This window comes from Salvelinus fontinalis, chromosome 12 (assembly GCF_029448725.1).
Source record: "Salvelinus fontinalis isolate EN_2023a chromosome 12, ASM2944872v1, whole genome shotgun sequence".
NCBI classification, from domain to species: domain Eukaryota; kingdom Metazoa; phylum Chordata; class Actinopteri; order Salmoniformes; family Salmonidae; genus Salvelinus; species Salvelinus fontinalis.
This window is the reverse complement of record NC_074676.1, coordinates 13,860,801-13,886,390: the sequence shown is the minus strand read 5'-3', so window position 1 is coordinate 13,886,390 and position 25,590 is coordinate 13,860,801. Positions and strand designations below refer to the sequence as shown.

The window sequence follows — 25,590 nt, the reverse complement described above, 5'->3', positions numbered from 1 at the left end:
GCAGGGTCTCCCGTTTATGGGGTCAGGGGTCATTCATTAGTGATTCTCGATACGGGCAACTTGCGATGATGTAATTTTGACGAGCTTCACAGATGTGCAAGGTGAGGTGTTGGCCCGAGAGCTCTTTACAAAGTCGTGGGTGTTTTTCTCATTCCCGTCCTGTGATTGTAGTCTAACTCCGGCTCGCAGCCAAATGACCCCTTCGTAAGGGACATAATGCTCCATGTTGCAGATATGTATGCACGCGGTGTGGAGTCCGTCCAAGGGCCACAGCTGTCTCAATACATCATGAGCGAGAGTTAATACAGCTAATTAGGCTAACTGGTGAGGTGTCTTTGGTGAGAAAATATGACAAGGGGGAGAGCTTATTTTCCTGCGTTCGAGATTTTGAATCTTTAGATATCTGCCTCGACGAGGTGAGACAGACTAAACGATCACCGTAAAGACCCTTCATCAGGGTAGAGGAAAGGAGACAAGTCACTTGGCAAGGAAACCGTCATCATTATAATGTCAAGTAGTGGAGCACGTAGAACTATGTTAAAACAGAGCAGAGTAAAGTTCCCAAGCCAACTAGCTCCACAGTTGAGCAGCGAGAGGTTATCTACCCCCGAAGAGCACTAGCCTTGTCCCAGATCTGTTAGTGCTGTATTGCCAACTCCTTAGCTTTACATATCGGCCTTGACGAGGTTAGTAAGGAAACTCTAACCTAAAGTGCAGCACATAGAAGTACAGTACATTAAAACAGACCAGAGTCAAGACTCTGGGCCAGCTAGCTCCACAGCTGTGAGGATGACAGCTTATCACTTGCTTCCTCTGAAGAGCACGGCTCTCTCTCTGTCTCTCTCTCCGTTTCTCTGTCTCTCTCTCTGTTTCTCTGTCTCTCTCTCTCTCTGTTCCTTGGCGGAGTGTTAGTGTTAGCTCCGCCAGAGCTAATCACCCGTCACAGCCGTCAGGACGCCGTCCCTGACCGAGGCACATCAAACCCGTGGAGATTTTCTGTCTTCACTTTCTCCCTCCCTCCTACCCCAGTGGGTGATGCGAGGCGGGTGGTGGTGGTGTGTTACCCTGGGAAATGGCGCTAAGTGCCAGCCGGGGGTAATCTGTGGAAGATGTAAGGGGCGTTAGTGCCAGGTTCATGCCGCAGGGTTCCCGGGGACAATGCCTGAAAACAGATCATTCAAACCCAGGCTGTGTCATGGGAATACTGACGATGCCCTCGATTTGTGGCTGCCTCTTAATTTGGCTGTAGATGCATCTCAGCCGTATAAAGTCCACTGCTTGCCTGCTCCCCTTCATCTACACTAAAAGTATTAGATGGACAAGATCTATATGAGGGTGTACCACTTACCAGGTATTTGCTTTCACCAATCCAGTCCAGTGTCACATCATTGCCCGAAGAAGGAAAGGAGACGAGGACGGGAATCCACTTCACACTATTAAGATACACCCATAGGCTGAAATGAAATTGAGTAGCTGGTACGGTTGTATCCATGGTAGCCGGACCCTGACCCTAACCTATAAACCCTGACCTCTGATCCCCCCCCCCCACAGTGAGAGTCCCTACAGTGAGCATGGGGCCATTGAGGAGGTGGACAATGAGGGAGGGACAGAGACACATACCAGCGAGGACGGTGAGTACCCTTCAAACAGGCACCCTCGTAAGCCTATGATGTAATGACATACCAGATGTGAACATCATGGGAAAAGCATAAACTTTCTTAAACTCAGCCTGTTAAATGGAATGACCTTAAAGGGGCAGGGAACTGGACTCCAGAGATGTGGGTGTCTATTGATATTCAAATGATTTTTGCATCACCATCTTCCCGTGGGACCTGGGTCACACGCTGGCAGCAGCACCCCCCTTCCAGGCCCTTGGCGGGCTCTTCTGCACCCCTCTGGACCCCCTCGGGTGATGTGATGAGGGCTCTATAATTTTTGGGGTTCAGAAAGAACTCGAATTCGAAAGAACTCCTAATTCTATGGGTTGGCCACTCAAGTATACCCAGAATATTTAGCTACTTTTTGGAGAGTTCTCAATCGGTTCCCTCTTGAACTCCAAACTGGAGTGAGGAGGATGAATGATTGTTTCGATGTCAGATTTGGTCTATACAACTTCAGACTTTCCAGACTAGCTTAATAATACCATCTCTGGTGTCCCTGCTTTTTACATTACTTCACCATGTGTTCATATGATAGGCCTCAATCACACCAGCCTCAGACACAAGCAGGCCAGGGAATTATATACTGTACTTTTCAGACAAAGTCCACCCCCCCCCCAAAATCTAGATGTCTGCCTGCTCTTCCATCTGGTCTGTTGGACCCGGTCTCAGACGGGGGTGGGGGTGGGGGGGGGGGCGGCGATGATGAAGTTGCTCTGTTCCAAATCAAACACACTGACTCACCCCCTCAGCGGACTACAAAAGGTTCAGGTGGCCTGAGTAGAAGTCCAGAAAGTCGTTTCTCAGGCAGACATTGCGGGCAGCAACTCTTTCAACCCCCCCCCACTTAAGTCCACAAGTGACATTCTCCAAACTTCCAACCCCGTTTAATTTCCATGGTAATAATAAACAGACACATTAGTAGCCTAATCATAATAATGGCCATTTATCATCAGTCTGTAGACAGAATGTATACAAGAGCTCCAGGATGGAAATGTAGGCCATAGTTCTCATTACATATCTTTACTAGCACACCATCTTTCAGTCGGACACGTTCATCCACATGTCCATTCCAACTAATGAAGACACCTGGGTCGTGTTCATTAGGCTTCTAATGGACATGTTCAATGAGAACCACTATTTTCCGCTGCAAAACGTTTCAAAAAGCGTTTTCCGTTAAATGCCTTAATGAAGGAAACCGGATAGTACAGACTAGGGCACGTAGGCTACATCATAGTTTTCCATTCTAAAACGAGAACACACATTTGTAGATATCCATTGCAAAGCTATTAATTAAGGACAAGCAAGCCTTAGAAATCATATGAACCTAACTCGGGCTACCATGGTTTCTGTCCAAATATTGTCTCCCTGTCCGTTTGAGCGGAAGGCCTTTCTGACCCCTATGTTATTGTCATTCCCGGTGGGCTCTTCAAGCCCGTTCACAGGCCTATTGTCCTCAGTTAGTGGCTGAAAATACTTTAGGATCTTACTCAGATTTACAGCCTCATTGTGAATGGTTTGTTTCTTTAGTGTTACCGTATGAAAATGTACAGTTCTGCTGTATGACGTCAATGTTAGATCCTAGCTGTGTTCAGGGATTGAACGTTTTTGTAAGCTCTTGTTGAATCAGCCACCTCTGTAACTAACCAATAAGGGAGAAGGGGGTAGCTGCAGCCCAATATGGTGACCAGAGTGTGGGTGTGTCTAAAGGAAAGTAGAGGGTGTGTCTAAAGCACTCTGTTCTATGTTAGATGGTTTCGATTGAGCTGTGTAAAAAAATAAATAACATTTTTTTATTTTTTATTATGTCACGGACATCTGTTTCAAATCCAGAGGATGTCTGAATCGTATTTCACTTTTTTACACAAATAGTTGTACAATTTCAGTTTTAAAATGGACACATTTTTGTACTTTTTCGTGATATCCAATTGGTAGTTAGTCTTGTCCCACCGCTTAACCCGGAAGCCAGCCGCACCAATGTGTCAGAGGAAACACCGTGCACCTGGCGACCGTGTCAGCATGCATTGCGCCCGGCCCGACACAGGAGTCGCAAGAGCTCAATGGGACAAGGACATCCCGGCCGGCCAAACCCTCCCCCAACCCGGACGACGCTGGGCCAATTGTGCGCCGCCTCATGGGTCTCCCGGTCGCGACACCGTGATACAGCTGCCCGGTGGGAAGCACCTCAGGCAGGCACATCGGTACAACACACTAGTCATTCGCACCGGCTTATCGACCCGGTCTGCAGCCAAAAGTCTTCAGTGGCAACAAATGTGCTCAATTAGCTGATTCGCTTTCCATACACCCACTCGCCCATACTTCGTTCGCCGTATTGGGCTGCAGCTACCAATACTTGAAATAAGGCCAAGCTCTCTCCTCTTCTCTCCCTCTTTCCCTTCTTCCCCTCCCCCTCAATCCCTTCTCCTCTTCAACGCAAATGTGTCTGTCCTCTTTACTCAGGATAGAGAGTGAGAGAAACTGAATAAGAAAAATAGGGAAAGTCATTCCACGTGTTGGTCTAAGTAGCTGTCCGGAAATTCCTTTGGCTGGGAGGCTCAGCCCCTGCTGGCGTGTCAGAGCCCATTTATTCTGATGGACTATACCTGAAGAGGCCACATTTACAGACCTGACACCAGCAACAACCCTCTGTCTGTGTGGTCATGTAAGGCAGAAGAACATCGTTTACAACCTACTACGTCCCAGACATAGTCGGTTGTAATTTCCTCGTGTCTGGTAACTCTTTCACATGCTACAGACAGAACTCATTCTTCATGAACCGCATCCCGTCAGCTCCCGCAACACGTTTCTGGCCGGCAATGACATGCATGACAACGCTGCATAATCTTTATTTAGACGGCCATTTCTCCCTCCCTGTCAATACATTGGTGTACCCTCTTCTGGTAAAACACTATAGGGTCAAAGGTTATTTTTATCTCCGGGTGCTGTTTCATGTCAAACCCTGGCAGCTGAATGTTGGGACAGCCGTGGTTGGAGTAGTGCATTTTCTCTACCCAGTGTATTATACACTGAAAAGGTCATTACCTTTCCCCTAAGAGAGAGAGAGACACACACACACACACACACACACACACACACACACACACACACACACACACACACACACACACACACACACACACACACACACACACATCTGTCTCTGATCAGCATGGTGTGTCCTGTTCTGTAGCCATGCTGTAGCCATGAATAAACAGGACCTCAGATTTATGTTTGTCTGGAGCGCGAGGGAACGAGAGAGAGTGGATTCATTGGGGCCTGCCTGGCTGCTGTTTTTCTGTCTCTTGCGTTATTGATTGTAGCCATATCTCACTCCCAAGGTTGCAGTCCCTATTCGCATGCATGGCCATGAAGACTGAGCAGAGCGAGCCATGGGACTGGCTCCACCTGGGGTGTAACGGCATCCTACCCTGTACGACTGTTCATCTCAGTGTGTAAACATATCTGGAGTACGGCTGTCAAACAATTCAAATAATTGACTTGATGGCATTAGTTAATTGCGATTAATCACCATTTTTGAATTTGCTGAAATTTGTCCCTAAAAGATTTTTCCATTTAAAAAGCAGTGCATTGAGTTACAGGCATACTATGGGACGGAAACACAATTATCTACATCAGAATGGTTTAATAGCATTTTCACCATAAACAACACAAAATTCACTAACATAGCTACAGCTATAAATGCTCCCAATGTTTCAGCAGGCCTACTCCCTCTTATCAATGTTTCAGCAGGCCTACTCCCTCTTATCAATGTTTCAGCAGTCCTACTCCCTCTTATCAATGTTTCAGCAGTCCTACTCCCTCTTATCAATGTTTCAGCAGTCCTACTCCCTCTTATCAAGGTTTCAGCAGTCCTACTCCCTCTTATCAATGTTTCAGTAGTCCTACTCCCTCTTATCAATGTTTCAGCTGGCCTACTCCCTCGTATCAATGTTTCAGCAGTCCTACTCCCTCTTATCAATGTTTCAGCAGTCCTACTCCCTCTTATCAATGTTTCAGCAGTCCTACTACCTCTTATCAATGTTTCAGCAGTCCTACTCCCTCTTATCAATGTTTCAGCAGTCCTACTCCCTCTTATCAATGTTTCAGCAGGCCTACTCCTTCTTATCAATGTTTCAGTAGTCCTACTCCCTCTTATCAATGTTTCAGCCGCCCCACCCTCTCTTATCAATGTTTCAGCAGTCCTACTCCCTCTTATCAATGTTTCAGCAGGCCTACTCCCTCTTATCAATGTTTCAGCAGTCCTACTCCCTCTTATCAATGTTTCAGCAGTCCTACTCCCTCTTATCAATGTTTCAGCAGTCCTACTCCCTCTTGTCAATGTTTCAGCAGTCCTACTCCCTCTTGTCAATGTTTCAGCAGTCCTACTCCCTCTTTCTCTCCTTCCACACCCTCTTTCTCTCCTTCCACACCCTCTTTTTCTCCCCCCACACCCTCTCTTTCTCTCCCCCCACACCCTCTCTTTCTCTCCCCCCACACCCTCTCTTTCTCTCCCCCACACCCTCTCTTTCTCTCCCCCCACACCCTCTTTCTCTCCCCCCACACCCTCTCTTTCCCTCCCCCCACACCCTCTCTTTCTCTCCCCCCACACCCTCTCTTTCTCTCCCCCCACACCCTCTCTTTCTCTCCCCCCACACCCTCTCTTTCTCTCCCCCCACACCCTCTCTTTCCCTCCCCCCACACCCTCTCTTTCTCTCCCCCCACACCCTCTCTTTCTCTCCCCCCACACCCTCTCTTTCTCTCCCCCCACACCCTCTCTTTCTCTCCCCCCACACCCTCTCTTTCTCTCCCCCCACACCCTCTCTTTCTCTCCCCCACACCCTCTCTTTCTCTCCCCCCACACCCTCTCTTTCTCTCCCCCCACACCCTCTCTTTCTCTCCCCCCCACACCCTCTCTTTCTCTCCCCCCACACCCTCTCTTTCTCTCCCCCCACACCCTCTCTTTCTCTCCCCCCACACCCTCTCTTTCTCTCCCCTCACACCCTCTCTTTCTCTCCCCCCACACCCTCTCTTTCTCTCCCCCCACACCCTCTCTTTGTCTCCCCCCCACACCCTCTCTTTGTCTCCCCCCCACACCCTCTCTTTGTCTCCCCCCCACACCCTCTCTTTGTCTCCCCCCCACACCCTCTCTTTGTCTCCCCCCCACACCCTCTCTTTCTCTCCCCCCCACACCCTCTCTTTCTCTCCCCCACACACCCTCTCTTTCTCTCCCCCACACACCCTCTCTTTCTCTCCCCCACACACCCTCTCTTTCTCTCCCCCCCACACCCTCTCTCCCCCCCACATCCTCTCTCCCCCCCCACACCCTCTCTCTCCCCCCCACACCCTCTCCCTCCCTCCCTTACCCTTACCCTCTCCCTCACTCACTCCCACACCCTCTCTCCCACACCCTCTCTTATCTCTCCCACACCCTCTCTTATCTCTCCCTCTGTCCTCCCTCCCTCGCACACCCTCTGTCCTCCCTCCCTCGCACACCCTCTGTCCTCCCTCGCACACCCTCTGTCCTCCCTCCCTCGCACACCCTCTGTCCTCCCTCCCTCGCACACCCTCTGTCCTCCCTCCCTCGCACACCCTCTGTCCTCCCTCCCTCGCACACCCTCTGTCCTCCCTCCCTCGCACACCCTCTGTCCTCCCTCCCTCGCACACCCTCTGTCCTCCCTCCCTCGCACACCCTCTGTCCTCCCTCCCTCGCACACCCTCTGTCCTCCCTCCCTCGCACACCCTCTGTCCTCCCTCCCTCGCACACCCTCTGTCCTCCCTCCCTCGCACACCCTCTGTCCTCCCTCCCTCGCACACCCTCTTTCTCGCACACCCTCTTTCTCGCACACCCTCTTTCTCGCACACCCTCTTTCTCGCACACCCTCTTTCTCGCACACCCTCTTTCTCGCACACCCTCTTTCTCGCCCACCCTCTTTCTCGCCCACCCTCTTTCTCGCCCACCCTCTTTCTCGCCCACCCTCTTTCTCGCCCACCCTCTTTCTCGCACACCCTCTTTCTCGCACACCCTCTTTCTCTCCCACTCTCTTTCTCTCCCACTCTCTCTCCCACTCCCATTGACTATGATATTGATTACTGCATTGTTGGGAAAGAGCAAGCAAGAAGGGCATTTCACTGTACTAGTGCTTGTGACAATAAAAACGTGAAACTTGAAACACACATCCTCTCTCACACACACACATATACCTATGGAGAAAGAAACGTCCCGTATTGATCTCAGAGCTGTCACCTTTATTAAATCCGACAGACTAAATTCCTGCTTGTCACATCTCATTGACTCCACAACACGCCTGTCATTCCCCAGGAGGGAGAGGGGGAGAGGACCGAGATACATGTGGAATCACTGTCCTCGCTCCACTGCTTCCCTCCCCAGGATGCTCACCAGGGAATGGTACTGAGTTGTTCCTGTTAAAAGAATATCATGGTGTCTTTTCACACATGCTCAGGTTCCTGCTATCTCAGCTCTATGGTGCTTCTCCAGTGACATTCTTCCTATTGATGAAGCTGTGCAGAGGAGCAGCAAAAGTGAACGTCAGTGTCCAGGGACCCCCTGTCTGGTTTAATGGGTTCTGGTGGTTGGATGTTCTGGGGGGTGGATGGTGGATGGCATTACTTAATTAGAGGAGGGGGGATAAAAGAATATGAGCTATTTTTAGCTTCGTTTGTTTCATTGCTGTGTTGTCATTGGAGAGATATTTATAACTTGTAAGAAATGTCCAGATCAAATAGGCCATGTCAGCCAACATTTTTTTAGCTAGGTTTTTTAGCCCATAGATTGTTGTAATGTTTTAATCACTCAAATATGACATGAATACACATTAGACATGACAAAAAGTATAGAATTGCAGGAAATGTGCAAGAAAACTCCTTTGCTATTCATAAATCATACATAAATCAAACCAATACTTTTGGTCCCGTCAAATTTTGGGGGGGGCAATGTACAAAAAGTGCTGTAATTTAAACTGTCCACTGAATATGGATGAAAATACCCTCAATTAAAGCGGGAAGTCTGCACTTTGACCTCCTACTCATTGTTTGATTTCAAATCCAGACTTTTGGAGCAGAGAGCCAAAATAATAAGAAATGCTTCACTGTCCCAATAATTGTGGAGGGCTCTGTATATGGCATTATTAAAGATATTGAAATAGGCCTACTGATTCAATTCAATGGAGTAGTCAACTGTTGTTTTCTGTGTAGCAAAGCCCATGTTTAACACCTGCTTCGTTCTTCAATCATACCTGTATGTCTATTCATGGGAGCTTGACTTTGTATAAAAATGGTGGTGCACAATCTGGCGGGGGGTCCGGGGATCCTCCCCCTGTACATTTTAAAATACATTTTCCTGCAATTCTATATTGTTTCTCAACAGGGAATCCATGTTTACTTGTCAGAACACAACCTTTTTCTTAGGTTTTTGCCACAATAAACAAATGACAAAGTAACACATTTGTTTCCTTATAGCAGCAGAGACCATAAAATACAGAATTTGAAGAACAATTCAAATCGTGCAGTAAAACTGTAAATATGACTTGAATCTAGATCTGTCCCCGACAAAAAAAGAAAAATAATAATTGTGGTCACCCGTGAGTCGAAAATCTTTAATGTGTATTTTTCCATATATAGACAAATCCTACGTGTTTTAATCAACTACATGCACTGAACTTGTCTGATGCTTTAAGTGCACTGAATGATTAAATAAGACACACAAATGACTAGAAGGAGCCCGACTGCAATTAATTTGATTGTGCCGGGCTGTGTAAAAAGAAAAATGACAGCGAGTGACTGTAACACCCATTGTCTCTCTCTCGTCCCTGTTACAGCGACCACCACAGAACATCAGCAGTGTTTATCACGCTGCTGAAGCTGCAACATAATTATCCATTTCTGACTGAAAAGTTCTGTTACCGAAATCCCTAATTAGTTAAGGAAAAACATTCCCTCTTCCCTTAACTCTTTACGTGACACATGTATGCATCGCATGTGACCAATAAGGCCTGACCTATAGCATATCATAAACACATAACATATCATAAACATATAACAAACTCCAAACACCATAACACATGTGACCGCAAAATGGATGCAGAGAACGTGACAAATGAACTCGAAACGGGAACTGGTTGCTCAGGCTTTAAAGGGGAAGTCAAATCAGTGGAATAAATTTGACTGATTGTGGAAAATACTGGAGATAAAGAAGGGGTGGTAAGGACCAAGCTCTGCATGCATATTATGTGTGCCAAACAGGTACTGTTTTTCTGACTGTTTGGAACAATGTAAACAACCCAAAATAAATGATAAGCGTACCAGAGAGTCTGTTGTAAGGTTGTTTTTTGTGTGTATTTTTGGGAACGCCTTTCTTACAGCAAATACTACAAACTGCTGCATGCGTTCGTGAATACATTTGCTGAAATGGAACGATTTATTATGCAAATTATTCAAGGGACGCTTTATTTTATTTTACAACTAAAATGCTTGATTGTTTTTTAAATTAGGAATGCCTTGTATTCTGTGTGATGACATGAATGCATCGAATGAATGATACAGTAGCCTATATAAGTATTAAAACATAGGCCTAAGTAAAACTTAACAGGATGCTCTCTTAAGCCTACAGCTCGACGATGTTTAGACAAGGCTGCTATACTAAGCCTACTAATGATGATGACATTACTTATTGTTATTATTACTATTACTAATATTACATCATTATAATAATAAGAAGGAGATCAATAATAATAATCTGTTATTATTATTATAAATGTAATTTTCCTGACAATTTGGAACAGTGTAAACAACACTAAATCAATTATAAGTAATACCAGAGAGGCTGTTCAAACGAAGAAAAACAAGTGTGAAGCCTTAATTACAGCATAGCAAAGATTAAAAACAGCCTAATTTGTGAAATTGTTTATCCGACATGTTGTGGATGCGTGAGGCTTTCGGAATCATTAGGCTATTAAACAAACACTTATATAGGCAACAGAAGCAGTATGTCTTATTTCTGTTTATGTGCCCGACCGGCTTGATTTGGTCTTATGTAGCAAAATTTGAAATTGTGTTTTTTTACATTGGATAAAAGTAGAGACTCTAGAAAATGGTAGATCACACACTACAGTTGAGGAGTAATGGGGAAGTAATTCTGCTTTGAAAGTTAATGAACTTGTATCCTCACTTTTGAGAAAATGGCCTTTGAATGTTTTGGTATCTAGTGAAGAGCTCTTTGTCTACACTCATACACGTAACGTTTGCTAGCTAACAGTACACTTTAACTTGAAATGAAAACTACTTTCTGACAAAATTAGAAATGTGTAATAACTGAAAATGTAGCTAGCTAGACTATCTTATACATGGATGGACCGTATACATGGATGGACCATTCTTCCTCTGTCATGGATGCCGTAGTTCCCCTTATTTTGAATATTTAATCCGGAGACAAGTGTTTTCTCCATCTCTTTAGCTATTATACTCTAATTCCACTGATTTCAAAACTCGGTCCACTTATGCAGTCCTACTACGCAAAACATTTTTTTTTTAAACCGCATTAGACAGGATTACCTATATATACTGACCAGCTCAAATAGACAGAAGCGAGCTACATGGCAGACCAATCCGAACTCATCTCTCGGCATGTCCAGCCCACTCATTATCTCAGCCAATCATGGCTAGCAGGAAGGTTGCTACTTTTTCTGTGGCAAAATTCTTTAACAATTTTATTCATATTTACCGATGCATACACATGAAAGTTCACATGTTCCAGAAGGCATTTCTGCCAAAAAACTAATTTAGATTTTTTTTTTTCAAGTTTACGTTCAATTGGCTCCTGTGAAGTAGTGATGCTTGACATACGCCTAGTTTCCTGAAACGAGTCACCATATATGTATGTTTTATAAAGCCAGCCACATTTAATAGTTAGGTAATTGATTATAGACCTAATTACGTTGGCGTTTCCTTACTTTTTATAGACAATTGAGGCAAGGGCTGTTTTCTAATCTCCTAACCCCGCTGCTACCTCCGCTGCATTGTTCTCAACACCAATCTGCTGGTTAACCTCTCTAGGGTACGTGGGACGGTAGCGTCCCACCTCGTCAACAGCCAGTGAAACTGCAGGGCGCCAAATTCAAAACAAAAGAAATCCGATAATTATTTTCCAGACAAAGAGAGGATTCACAAAAAGCAGAAATATAGATAAAATTAATCACTAACCTTTGATGATCTTCATCAGATGACACTCATAGGACTTCATGTTACACAATACATGTATGTTTTGTTCGGTAAAGTTCATATTTATATCCAAAAATCTGAGTTTACATTGGCGCGTTACGTTCAGAAGTTCCAAAACATCCGGTGATTTTGCAGAGAGCCACATCAATTTACAGAAATACTCATTATTAATGTTGTTGATAAATACAAGTGTTATGCATGGAACTTTATATGTACTTCTCCTTAATGCAACCGCTGTCAGATTTCAAAAAAGCTTTACGGAAAAAGCAAACAATGAAATAATCTGAGGTTGGTGCTCAGAGCTCAATCAAGACAAAAAGATATCCACCATACTGTGCAGTCAACAGAAGTCAGAAATAACATTATAAACATTCACTTACCTTTGATGATCTTCATCAGAATGCACTCCCAGGAATCCCAGTTCCACAATTTGTTTTGTTCGATAATGTCCATCATTTATGTCCAAATTCCTCCTTGTTGTTCTAGCGTTCAGTACACTTTCCAAACTCACGATTCGCGTGCAAGTCCAGCGGAAAGTACGGATGAAAAGTTAAAGTTTTATTACAGTCCGTAGAAACATGACAAACGAAGTATTGAATCAATCTTTAGGATGTTTTTAACATAATTCTTCAATCATGTTCCAACCGGAGAATTCCTTTGTCTTCAGAAGTGCGATGGAACAGAGCTCGCTCTCACATGAACGCGCATGGTCAGCTCATGGTAGACCTTACTCAATCCCCTCTCATTCAGCCCCACTTCACAGTAGAAGCATCAGACAAGGCTCTAAAGACTGTTGACATCTAGTGGAAGCCTTAGGAAGTGCAAACTGACCAATATCCCACTGTATCTTCAATAGGGAATGAGCTGAAAAACGACCAACCTCAGATTTCCCACTTCCTGGTTGGATTTTTTTCTCAGGTTTTTGCCTGCCATGTGAGTTCTGTTATACTCACAGACATCATTCAAACAGTTTTATAAACTTCAGAGTGTTTTCTATCCAAATGTAGCTTTTATGGCTGAGTAGCAGGCAGTTTACTGTGGGCACGCTTTTCATCCGGACGTGAAAATACTGCACCCTACCCCAAAGAAGTTAACTTTGCTATTATGCGCACAGCAACATGGTCTAGGGAAAGGCACCAATTCAACAGCGCACTGATGTTTCAGAACCGCGGACAGCGACCGCTATCAAACATGGGAGGAAGCGGGTTTGTTATCAAATAATGTGTTATTAGTGTTGCACCATTGGCCTTAACCATATACAATTTCAGTAGCACATGTCTTAGTGATGGACTGTTCCATCCCCATTGCCTCCACAATGGATGAGTCCACTCAGACAGTCGGGAATCAGACAGGTGTCTTGTGACATCATGATTTAAAATAAATTTGCTACTGCTCAACAGCCTTTTGACTAAACAATCGACCAGTCGACTAAATGAGGTCAGCCCTACTTGAATCTCAAGAGAAGACAGGTTTAATATTAAGGGTTATCGTACTCAGAAAATAATCCCAATCATATAGGCCTAGACGATATCCAAAACAACTAACACACTGAATTGATACATTTTCTGTTATTTTATGTCTCGACTAAATTTTACCGCTAGTCAATGCAACAGCTGACTTTACCAATCTGTGAGGTAAAGTCCTTAAAGTATTCAATCATTTAGCTGTGTATTTCGGAAGGAATTTACGCATTAGAATGTACCAGAGAATGCCGCCAAAATAGCGCTCGTTCTGCATTTTATTTGATCAGTGTTTCTATTGGGTTGATCTTAAAATTGACATCTTGGACATCCCATGCCAAATCTCCATAGATATGTGTGATAGCTTGTATTTTGGAAACATACTCTCTGGTGTGTAGTAGTTTAACCTCAGCACTGAGTAGAGTAGATGTCCCTGCACTAAGCACTATAAATATCCCTGTTCAGGGCCTTTAGGGCCTGTTGTCCTGGGTCGTCTGTGTTTAGCTCGGTTGTTATTGACACTGACTAAAATAGGCTAACTGATTGCTACCTTCAATCATAGATCAACAATACCATACCAATTTGTGACATAATTCAGACATACATAACCGTGACATACATACTACATAATACTGACATACACTGAGCGTACAAAACATATCTAATATTGAGTTGCACTCCCCCTTTTGCCCTCAGAACAGCCTCAATTCGTCAGAGCATGGACTCTGAAAGGGGTGAAAAGCGTTCTACAGAGATTCTGGCCCATGTTGACTCCAATGCTTCACACAGTTGTGTCAAGTTGGCTGGATGTCCTTTGGGTGGTGGACCTTTCCTGACATACACACAGAAAGCTGTTGAGCGTGAAAAACCCAGCAGCATTGCAGTTCTTGACATACTCAAAACGCTGTGCCTTACGAGTGGCGCTGCAGTCTAAGGCACTGCATCTCAGTGCAAGAGGCGTCACTACAATCCCTGGTTCAAATCCAGGCTGTATCACATCCGGCCGTGATTGGAAGTCCCATAGGGCGGCGCACAATTGGCCCAGCGTCGTCCGGGTTTGGCCGGGTTAGGCCGTCATTGTAAATAAGAATTTGTTCTTAACTGACTTGACTAGGTAAATAAAGGTTCAATAAATAAATACAAAAATACTACCATACCCCGTTCAAAGGCACTGAATTATTTTGTCACCCATGTCTCAAGGCTTAAAAATTATTCTTTAACCTGTCTCCTCCCCTTCATTAACACTGATTTGAAGTGGATTTAAGTGACATGGAAAGCGCAGCTGTTCCTAAAGTTTTGTACACTCAGTGTATAATTGCCAGAATGATTGACAATCTCTGAAAGTTTCCTCATGTACTTTATCAGCCGTTAGTTTGACACACCTGATCGTGTGCTCCTCCTCCTCGTCTCCTGCAGAAGGTGAGCCCATCGAAGCAATCGCCAAGTTTGACTACGTGGGACGCTCGGCCCGCGAGCTGTCCTTCAAGAAGGGCGCCTCCCTGCTGCTGTACCAGCGGGCATCAGATGACTGGTGGGAGGGACGGCACAACGGCATCGACGGCCTGGTGCCTCACCAGTACATTGTGGTGCAGGACATGTGAGTATGCAGCCCATAGAGACAAACACACAGCTTCTAGAGCTACTATCACACAGTGTGTTATGCTCATGTTCTTATTCCATTTCAGACATCAAGGGACTGGTATTATCCATCAATCTGGTCACATGACAATATGTTGAATTAAATCTATTATTTATCCAAAGACGATACAATCCAGACAAGCAGTTTTGCACAGGAATTGTTAGTGGGGCAGGATTTGTAGTTGCACAACAGTACGATATGTCACCATCCTTGAAGTCTAGACTCCTACTCCCTTACCAATACGTTAGACTGTCGATTAGCGACTCTTGCATGCAGTATATGTGTCTACATTCTTGAAGAGGACACCTCAGTACAGCAGTACAACCGCTCTCCTGCATAACTGACCAATCAGTTACTAAAGCAATCACGTTGTACTGCATTTTGTATTGTATTTTCACTCTTAAAACAGAGGAAACCCAACCTCCCTTAATCTCATTTAGGGTCCTTTTTCATCGTTAAAGTGCCGTCACCCGTCCATATTTAATGTTCTCCCTCTGGATTAATCACTGCGCTGTCCCCGTCTTGGTGGTCAAGTCCTCCCTGACACTGACTTTGAGGGGCCTTGGCCAAGGCTCTGGGGCTGTGTAAAGCAGGGCCCTGGGCTGCAGGCTGGGGGCCTCCGTCCGTCTTTCCCAGGTGTCCTCTAGGGGTCCTTAACTACGCCGTCTGTCATCCTCATCACCCCCTGGAGCACCTCTCCGCCCCGGGAACCGTCCCTCCGCCCCAGCAACAGTCGCTGCCTAATGGGATGGATCTAAATCCTCATTAAGAGGGCGAGATGGCCAGTAAAACAGCTGTTTTAAAACTCCTCCTCCCTCAGTGCTGCGGGTCCTTTTCCAGCTGTCCCTCTGATGGCTGTTTTCTTAGTTAATGGAACGGCCCAGAGAACTTACTGCCATGTATCCCGTAACATAGCATAATGTACTAGAGTGGAGCGGGGGGTAGGGGGGCTCTCAGGGCTCCGAGACACACGGCCACATCTAAGGGCCCAGAATAAAGTGATGTCTGGGAGATATCCCGCCCTTTCTCAGTCTCTGTTTGGCAGCCAGGGTATCCTCTTTCAGAGATGCGCTGTGGGGCCAGGGGAACTCTAAGGCACGACTGAGCAAATTCACAGCATGGTGTGTACTGTCTGAGCACTTGGATGAAATAGAGTAAGATGTCACTTTGCGTATCAGATGGCTGGGCCACGGTCATCCTTGTTGTGATACGTGAACTGCAGCGTGCGTGGTTTATCAGCCAGTCCATTAGTCACCGCTCCACCAGACTCTGTGGCTGGTAAGCAGGTCTGATTGCTGCCACCTGACAGGAACGGGCACCAATTGCAGTGTCTGCAGCTAGCGCACAGCTCCGCTCAGTTACACAGGCAGCCCACTGAGATAAACCAGACAGCTGGCACTGGTCAAGCTGCCTGGCAGTCCTGGACACACCATGACTAATGGCATGCTAATAGATGCAGGCCGATGAGTCAACATGAACCTGGAGGAGAGGCTAGTTAGGAATGATTGACTGAGCTCCTTTGTAGCTCAGTTGGGTAGAGCATGGCACTTGTAACGCCAGGGTCACTTTGGATGAAAGTGTCTGCCAAATGGGTTTTATTATTATTAACTCAATACACTGTGGTCAAAAGCTTTACACTTCTAAGCTTTTGTTGCATAAAAAAATATATATATTGTCTTTTTTTTTGGTCTTTTGTGTGTGTGTGTTACAGGGACGATCATTTCTCGGACACACTAAGTCAGAAGGCTGACAGTGAGGCCAGCAGCGGTCATGGAGCTGAGGACGAAGGCATGTGTTCAGGCAAAGACACGGGCTCCCCTACAGACACCAGGATCTCTGATGCCTACAGGTGAGTTCCACCACATCTCACCTCTACCTCATGTAGTGAGGGTGTATTTATTCAACGGAGGAAAACGGACTGAAACATGGCTACTTGGATGCGCTTTTTTGTTTTCCATTGCAAAACGTTTTAAAATGTTTTATGCTGTTTGCCCGCCTGCCACACACACACTAGCCTACCGGGAACGGCAACCCTTGTGTGACCCCCAGCACACCTTGACGTCTCACTGTGGCATCCTCTCAAGCATTTAGCTAATGAAAGATGGCCAAGCCAATAACTGCCTGACTGATGGGACAGTCTGTCTGCCAGGGCTCTGGCTCGGACTACCACCAGCACCACCACACCCTCTCCTGACTCCACTGTACTGCCTGTGGGCAACTAGAGTTTAAAAGGCAAAAGTGGCACATAAAATGTAAAAATATCAACTTTCTGTGGAATGTAAACATTTTGTATGGAGATGAATCTATGAGTTCCAGTGAAGGAAAAGACATTCTGCATACCTGCCTTTACCTCTGGTTACGACTGAGGGGGTATTGGAAAAGTCAATGTGTCTAGATCAGAATGAGCAGATGCTTTCACACTTCTAAACCTGGGCCCGTGTTCACAAACGGTCTAGGAAAGTAGACCTTGCCTTTTTTTAGAAAGATATTATGTGGACAGAGGGACCTGATTCTAGATCAGCACTCCTACTGCTCTAAGAGAATGCTTGAATACGGGCCCTGTTTCCCTGTCCTGTCCCGCTTCCACCTACTCTCTCAGCGTAATGGCCAATAGACTTCTCGTTAATGATGAGTTGTCCCAGTCAGTGTGTCATTTCAGTTTTCAAATGAGTCGGCTTTAGGGAGTATGTTGTAAATACATTAGAAGTTTTTTTTAATAGTGGTGCTTGCTCATTCTCAGAGCAGTCCAGGGCTGATACATACTCTCTCCTGGTGTATCTTTTTTGGCAGGAACTATGTTGGCTTCTGGGAGAGCTCTAGTATTTCGTATTTGTTCTTCCTTTCATTGCTGCATTCTAATTTGTGTGGCGGTGTAGGCGACCTTGGACAATCTACCACTGGCATCAGCCCAAATACAAGTTAAGATACTGTTTTATTAAAGGGCTTGCTCACTTGTCTCTCTGCTGGAGAGAATGTTGATGAATCACACTGTGTTTTGTTGTATCTTAGCTATGTGTTCCATTCTGCAGATTCAGAGCCTCAGTCACCTTCTCCAATCATGTTCCATAGTCATTTCCTGTCACTGTCCCCCCCACACCCCCGCCCCACTCCCAATTCCCATGCCGTGTCCAAGTTGTTATCCCCTCTCTCGCTCCTCCTGGCAGCCCTCCATTTTCTCTCGCTCCCCTCTCTCTCTCTTTCGCTCTCTCCACTGTTCTATGCAGACATGGCTCGGCACTGTTGAATCATTCATATCTTTGGCTTTATTTAGACATCTACTCCCACTGTTCGCGATCAACAACGATGCACTCACTAGCTAGTCAAAAGCCCTGAAGTGCCTGGTATGTTGTCAGGCGATTTACATCATTTCTGTTATACAACTGTATTAATTACAGCATAGAATTGTAGTCAGTCAGCCAGACAACATTATTGTATTATCTGGTTTGCGTTTGTATGACATCATCAAAAGCATGGTAAAGAATGCCGTGATGTCAGTGAACCGTTGTCTCTGTATTGTGTTGCTAGACAGGAATGCATATCATTTACTCTAGAATCTTGGATGAATAGCTAGTGTATAATATGGTTTAAAAGTACACAATGACTGTCTATGGGTTGTACTGTAGCAGTTATCTTCCTTGCTATAAGCCTGTTCATAGATGAAGTTGTGTGATTTTACTCCCCCCTGCTGGTCATGATGAGTCCCTGCACTTGTTTACCCCCTGCAGTAACACACTCCTCTCCCAACCCCCAGTCAGTCCTCCATACTGTATCAGAACACATCATGGCCCATATTTAGCTCCATGATGAAGGTCCCTCAGGCTCTTAATGACGGTGGCTGAGACAGTGTTCATTAGGCAGGAATTAGACTGGGACTTGAAACACTCTGAAAAGCCTGGGAGGGATGATTAAGGAATGAATAGCTGCTAGACTCATGAATGACAATTCATGGAGATAAAGGTTTTGTCACAACACTGATATGAGACAGGAAGTGCTGTGCAGCTAGCCTGGTCCCACATCTGTTTTGTGCTGTCTTGCCAACTCCTATGGTCTTGTAACGATACCAGTTTGGATACTACAGCAAGCCAACCTGCAGTGTTTAGTGCTGATCAGGTTGTGTGATATAACATTATGACTCACACACACACTTGGCTGTCTCCTGCTAGGCTGGCTGGGTGTTAGAAATATGCAGATCAGAGCAGTGTCTTTTTAGAGCCCCGGTAGAAATGACGTGTGCGTGCGCATGTGCGTGTATATCTATGTTCAGGAGGGTGTGTTGAGACAGACAGGTTCAGATGGAGGACAGCTCTAATGCTGAGCCAGCTGTACCTTCTCCCAGGCAGGGGGCCTGCTGTGGCTGGAGGTGCTGATAAAGACCCAGCCTGCAGGCCTCTCAGTGTTGCAGCGTGAGCCCTGCCAGCCCTCACTATACCTGGGCTCTGAACAAGCTACTAGGAGCACTTTGGGACTACCATATAGGTTTACATCTGAACACTAAATTCAGACAGAATGCTTCAACAACTCTGCCTGGTGTCTCGATCCACATAGTGACAAAGAATCTGTGAGGGACTGTAGCTACATTACCACGGCCCATCTGCAAGACAATGCAACATTTATAACGTATAACGCCATAGACCTGCCTAGTTTAAATAAAGGTTAAATAAAATAACCTGACCTCTGTGTCTTTGCACCACCCCTCCCATGGCAGGCACAGAAAGAGGACGGAGCCCCCATCGCGCCGCCCCCCTGTCCGCCCCAGTGACGTCCACTGCATAGTACACTCCCAGCAGATCCACGGGGGCCAGGGTCACACCCCTGAGATGGGTTCTCCCGTGCTGGGTCACTCCTTCAGCCCCCGGGATCTGCTGCGGAGCCGCAACCACGGCCAGCTGCCCATGGACAGTCCAGAGCGCCGGCGGCGCACCGGCCACGGCAGCCTGACCAACATCAGCCGCCACGAGTCGCTGAAGAAGATGGAGAGCCCGCCCATCCGACGCTCCACGAGTTCTGGCCAGTACACGGCCGTGTTCCAGGAGCCACACCCACACCCGCACGGCGGCGGCAAGCCCCTGGACCCGGAGACCATCGCACAGGTCAGCATCAGCAACGAGGGACGAGCACAGCTCACTCCAGCACCACAGCCCTGCACCGCCCTGTAAACCTAGTCAGTGCTAATTCTGTATTCTGCTCCTGAACACCTCTGTCACATCACTCCCAAACACATTCACATTGACAATCTAGTTGTCATGTTATCAAGACGCTCCTATACAGAGTGACTTACAATAAGTGAATTCAACAAATGTAGGTGAGACGAGACAACCACATGTCACCATCATTGCAAGTAAAACATTCTTTAAAGAATTTCTGCTAGTAAGAATATCACAGAAAAATATGTGTTTTTGTTGCTTCATATAGCTTCTGGGACATTGACGTTGAGTTAAATCGCTTTTGAGACCCGAGTATCTATTTTTGTAATGTTCCACACCGTCACACAAGCTGTTAATTTGGTCTGAGTGCCGCGTATCAGAACAGAAAATAGAAAGTCATTATTTCAAAGCGGCATCAGTGTCTGCATGGTAATACTTTGTGTCGTTACAGACCACAATTACCTTATCAGAGCTCTGATAACAATGCGATGCGTCTTGGCGGTAGCAGTATGCATTGTGGGAAATCATGCGAAGCCATCAGCAGTGTGAAGAGACTTCTAATTAGGACGCTGATGGTCAAAAAGAGGATGATGTCTCTCTCCATTGGGTTGTCTGTCTCTGTCTAGTAGGGAGATGCTCTGATGAATGTCTTGTCATCTCTGCATCTTGTCTTTGGTATTCGAAGTCGGGCACTTGCCCAGGGATTTCAGTCTCAAGCAGCTCTTTTGGCCTGACTGAGCTCGCATTCATGCATGGGCTCCCGAGTGGCGCAGCGGTCTAAGGCACTGCATCTCAGTGCAAGAGGTGTCACTACAGACCCTGGTTCGGATCCAGGCTGTATCACATTCGGCTGTGATTGGGAGTCCCATAGGGTTGTCACTGTTTTTTTATGAACTTCTGTCTTTTTCTCTCTTTTCCCTCTCTGTTTACCTACCGCTCGCGCTCTCTCCCTGCAGGACATAGAGGAGACGATGAACACGGCGCTGAACGAGCTGCGGGAGCTAGAGAGGCAGAGTTCGGCCAAGCACGCCCCCGACGTGGTGCTGGACACCCTGGAGCAGAGGCAGTCGACCGGGGGCCCCACCCCAGCTAGTTCCAGCGAGTCCCTCAGCCCCCTCCACAACATCCTGCTGAGGGCCCAGACCGGCGAGGCCGGGGGGGCGCCGATGCGCCGCAGCACCAGCTCCTCCAGCGACACCATGAGCACCTTCAAGCCGGTGGTGATGCCCCGCATGGGGGTGCAGCTCAAGCCACCTGCCCTGAGGCCTAAGCCCCTGGTGCTGCCCAAGACGGGCCCAGCCCACCTCCCCGCCGCACCCCCTCCCCAGGACCCCCTGGACAAGTCGTGCACCATGTGAACGCTGAACTCTGGGATGGGAGCAGAGGCCAATGGGACAATGGGAGAAGGGCTCTGAGTCTAGATACAGTAGCAACATGTTATCGATGTCTATAGATTCTAATAATAATTCTAACATTGTGAGGACAGTAGAAGAACAGTCCATTGCCTGGACATTGATTAAAGAGATCTGAGACATTCAAGTAAACAAGGATACTGTATTTTGCTTTGTGAGATGGATTTGTTTTCTTGCAGTGTCTAGAAGTTAACCAGTGTCAAGTAAGTTAACCACATTTATTGACAATGACAACATCGGGATATTCTCGGGTCTGCTAAACAGACTGAACTACCACAAGGAAAAGGGCATGTTTCAGTGTGAATATTTTCAACAGACAAATAGTTTGTCATGATCATATAGAAAATACTGTAGAATCTGCTGAAATGCCTAGCATCGCTAGATAGGTCAACTTTTTCTTCTTGATCATTACTATATACAGTAACAAATCACAAAGGCTTTCTTCGAGGTTACAGAAACAAGAGAACTACAAAAGAATGAACGCTAAAGAAACAGCGGTGCCACGTTTGGTTTCCTACTCAGCCAGGGGAACTATGGGAAATGTAGTCCGTGTCAGCTGAGCCCGACTGGAGTTCGCTTCTCACTTAGATGTAAAACGCTTAGGTTTAGAGTACTGATCGTAAGGCCTTACTGCCACTCAGAAATATAAGCTGTCAATAGTGTTCCGACCACCAATCGAAAGCTGCTGGTAGTATGGGTGTAGCTAACTAATGTTTATAGCTGAGATTGAAACAGAGACTGAAGCAGGGAGTGGAAGAGTCCAGATATGTGTGTGATCATAAAGGTACACTCATATATATGAGTTATGAAAAATTTTACAAGATTGCCTACATGTTGATTTCACATGGCTTTATTTTAACACAGCGGCATCGTTCTAAACAAAGTCTGGAGGGAGACGAGGATACAACCACTATGTGAAATATTACCCGCTATGGAAATTCTGTGAAAATTGTTATATACTCTTAAAGACCTGTGTCGAACCTTCGTTGGCTTCTGTCTTTAGAATCAAGGGGCCGGTTGAGAATGGTTTGCTGTACTGTAGACGTCCCACAATGCATATGACCAATGGTATACACAACACACAACAGCTTGTTTTACTGTACACACAATGCCTGGCTTTCTCTGTCCAAATGAATCATAGTTTTAGAGCATGGATGTTACTCTCTCTTTCTCTGCTTGTGCAAGACTCTAGAAACATGTGGAAAGACTCACGGCAGTCAACTCTCCCAACGACGGAGCGCTGCCAGTAGCCATGGACTAACTGACTGTTACTGTAAAATACTACCTTGTTCATCATACTGCTTCTTGTGTTTCTTGTCAATGTTAGTGTGTGAGAAGCTTTCTATCCCAATAGCCCCCCCCCCTCTGACCATGTAGGCTAATCCTTGTGTTGTGGATAGGGAGATGGGCTGGTCCATTACTCTGTGGGAGAGATGTGACTGATGTTTAGATTCTCCATCAGGAATCTGTCATTACATGTAGGCGATAAACCCCCTCTTGAATGATTGATTTGGTCCTGGGGAATACATACTCGCATGTTCACTGAAGACCATGTCACATGATGTGGGTGTATGTGACAACTGACCACCAAGGGAACTGGCCTACTCATACTGGAACTGTATGTCCCCCTGTTTACCAATTCTGTGACCGTGCCCTCTAGAAGTCTGTCTGTGTAGCTGAAGAAAGAAGACTGATAGGTGCATGTGTGGGGAAGCTTGCATCTGGTTAAAGAGCAAGGACAAAAAAAACAGTCTCAAATTTGCAATAAGCAATGTTTTCCTTGAAATACAAACTGCAACAGGTTTATTTTTGTCTGTTGCAAAACATTTATGTATATTAAAAGTGAATATGATCTGAATTCTGGATTACAACCCTTTTTTTCTGATTTCTGTAATGTTCATTTGTTTAAGATTTTAGTTTTGTTAGAATTGAATAGGATTTTTTGAACAAAGGATGTAGAAATTCAAAAGTCCAATGCAGAGTCTTGAAAGTTGCAGGTGTCCTACCCAAACCCGGATCGTATTCATTCGACACCAAATGGAAGAAAACTGACAAACGGAGGGAGTACCAAGAAGAAACACTCATTTAGTTTTCCGTTTTGCTACAGTGTCTCCTAATGAACATGAGCCTGTTGTATTCTGTGTAATCTCTCTATGCCAATCATACACAGTTAGCAGAAGCGTCCTGCCTGTTGACTAACTTTGTGTCCTTGTACATCTGTAGTATGTACACGTGAAAGTGCCTTTGAAAATGTTTTAGAGGAACTTGAACTATGTTCTGTACTGTTGCGTTCTCATTTCAGACCCTGTGTTATGAGCAGTAGGAAGCAAGATGAATGAATTAATAATCATGATGCCATTTTAGAAAAAGTTATTAATTAATGAATAATAAAGATACTGCTTATACATTGTGACAATGCACTTTTATGTATAGAACTGTATATTTGGCATGAAATATCTTAACTTTTAGAGCTATTTGAGGGTTGTTCCTCAAAGGTTTTTCTTTCTAATAAAGGCAATTGTTCAGTCTGAAGTGGTCTTGTCCTCTTGTAATAAAATTAGCACTGCGCATGTTGTCAGCAGCACTATAAACCTCTGGTCATTGTGTTAAAGGATATACTTCACTATTTACAACTATACAACTAATTATATCTTACTCTGAAGAAAACGGGTGCAGTTGAAGTCGGAAGTTTACATACACTTAGAATACTTAGTCATTAAAACTAGTTTTTCAACCAATCCACACATTTCTTGTAAACAAGCTATAGTTTTGGCAAGTCGGTTAGGACATCTACTGTGTGCATGACACAAGTAATTTTTCCAAATATTGTTTACAGACAAATTATTTAACATAATTCACTGTATCACAATTCCAGTGGGTCAGAAGTTTACATACACTAAGTTGAATGTGCCTTTAAACAGCTTGGAAAATTCCAGATAATGATGTCATGGCTTTAGAAACTTCTGATAGGATAATTGACATAATTTGAGTCAATCGGAGGTGTACCTGTGGATGTATTTCAAGGCCTACCTTCAAACTCTGTGCCTCTTTGCTTGACATCATGGGAAAAGAAATCAACTAAGACCTCAGAAAAAGTCTGGTTCATCCTTAGGAACAATTTCCAAACACCTGAAGGTACCATGTTCATCTGTACAAACAATAGTACGCAAGTATAAACACCATGGGAACACGCAGCTGTCATACCGCTCAGGAAGGAGACGCGTTCTTTCTCCTAGAGATGAATGTACTTTGGTGCGAAAAGTGACAATCAATCCCAGAACAACAACAAAGGACCTTGTGAAGATGCTGGAGGAAACAGGTACAAAACTATCTATATTCACAGTAAAACGAGTCCTATATTGACATAACCTGAAAGGCCGGTCAACAAGGAAGAAGCCACTGCTCCAAAACCGCCATATAAAAGCCAGACTATGGTTTGCAACTGCACATGGGGACAAAGTTGTACTTTTTGGAGAAATGTCCTCTGGTCTGATGAAACAAAAATAGATATGTTTGGCCATAATGACCATCGTTATGTTTGGAGGAGAAAGGGGGAGGCTGGCAAGCCGAAGAACACCATCCCAGCAGTCAGGAAAATTATGTGGATATATTGAAGCATCATCTCAAGACATCAGTCAGGAAGTTAAAGCTTGGTCGCAAATGTGTCTTCCAAATGGACAATGACCCCAAGCATACTTCCAAAGTTGTGGCAAAATGGCTTAAGGACAACAAAGTCAAGGTATTGGAGTGGCCAGCACAAAGCCTTGACCTCAATCCTATAGAAAATGTGTGGGCAGAACTGAAAAAGTGTGTGCAAGCAAGGAGGCCTACAAACCTGACTCAGTTACACCAGCTCTGTCAGGAGGAATGGGCAAAAATTCACCCAACTTATTGTGGGAAGCTTGTGGAAGGCTACCTGAACCGTTTGACCCAAGTTAAACAATTTAAAGGCAATGCTACCAAATACTAATTGAGTGTATGTAAACTTCTGACCCACTGGGAATGTGATGAAAGAAAGAAAAGCTGAAATAAATCATTCTCTCT

The 25,590-nt window shown here is 45.4% G+C and overlaps 1 protein-coding gene across 3 annotated transcripts in view; it reads left to right on the top strand.

Moving 5' to 3' along the window:
• The window catches only part of LOC129866838 (SLIT-ROBO Rho GTPase-activating protein 1), a 163,266-nt gene extending 139,192 nt beyond the window's left edge, over positions 1-24,074 (top strand). For 2 of the 3 annotated variants that reach the window (XM_055939809.1, XM_055939811.1), the window contains exons 18-22: positions 1,552-1,631; positions 14,768-14,948; positions 16,702-16,839; positions 19,696-20,080; positions 21,091-24,074. In XM_055939809.1, the coding sequence (XP_055795784.1) occupies positions 1,552-1,631; positions 14,768-14,948; positions 16,702-16,839; positions 19,696-20,080; positions 21,091-21,492 (1,186 nt within the window). In that variant the 3' untranslated portion in view covers positions 21,493-24,074. The remainder of the gene's footprint in view (positions 1-1,551; positions 1,632-14,767; positions 14,949-16,701; positions 16,840-19,695; positions 20,081-21,090) is intronic. The other variant, XM_055939810.1, reaches the window with a different exon arrangement.
• The last annotated feature ends 1,516 nt before the right edge of the window (positions 24,075-25,590 follow it).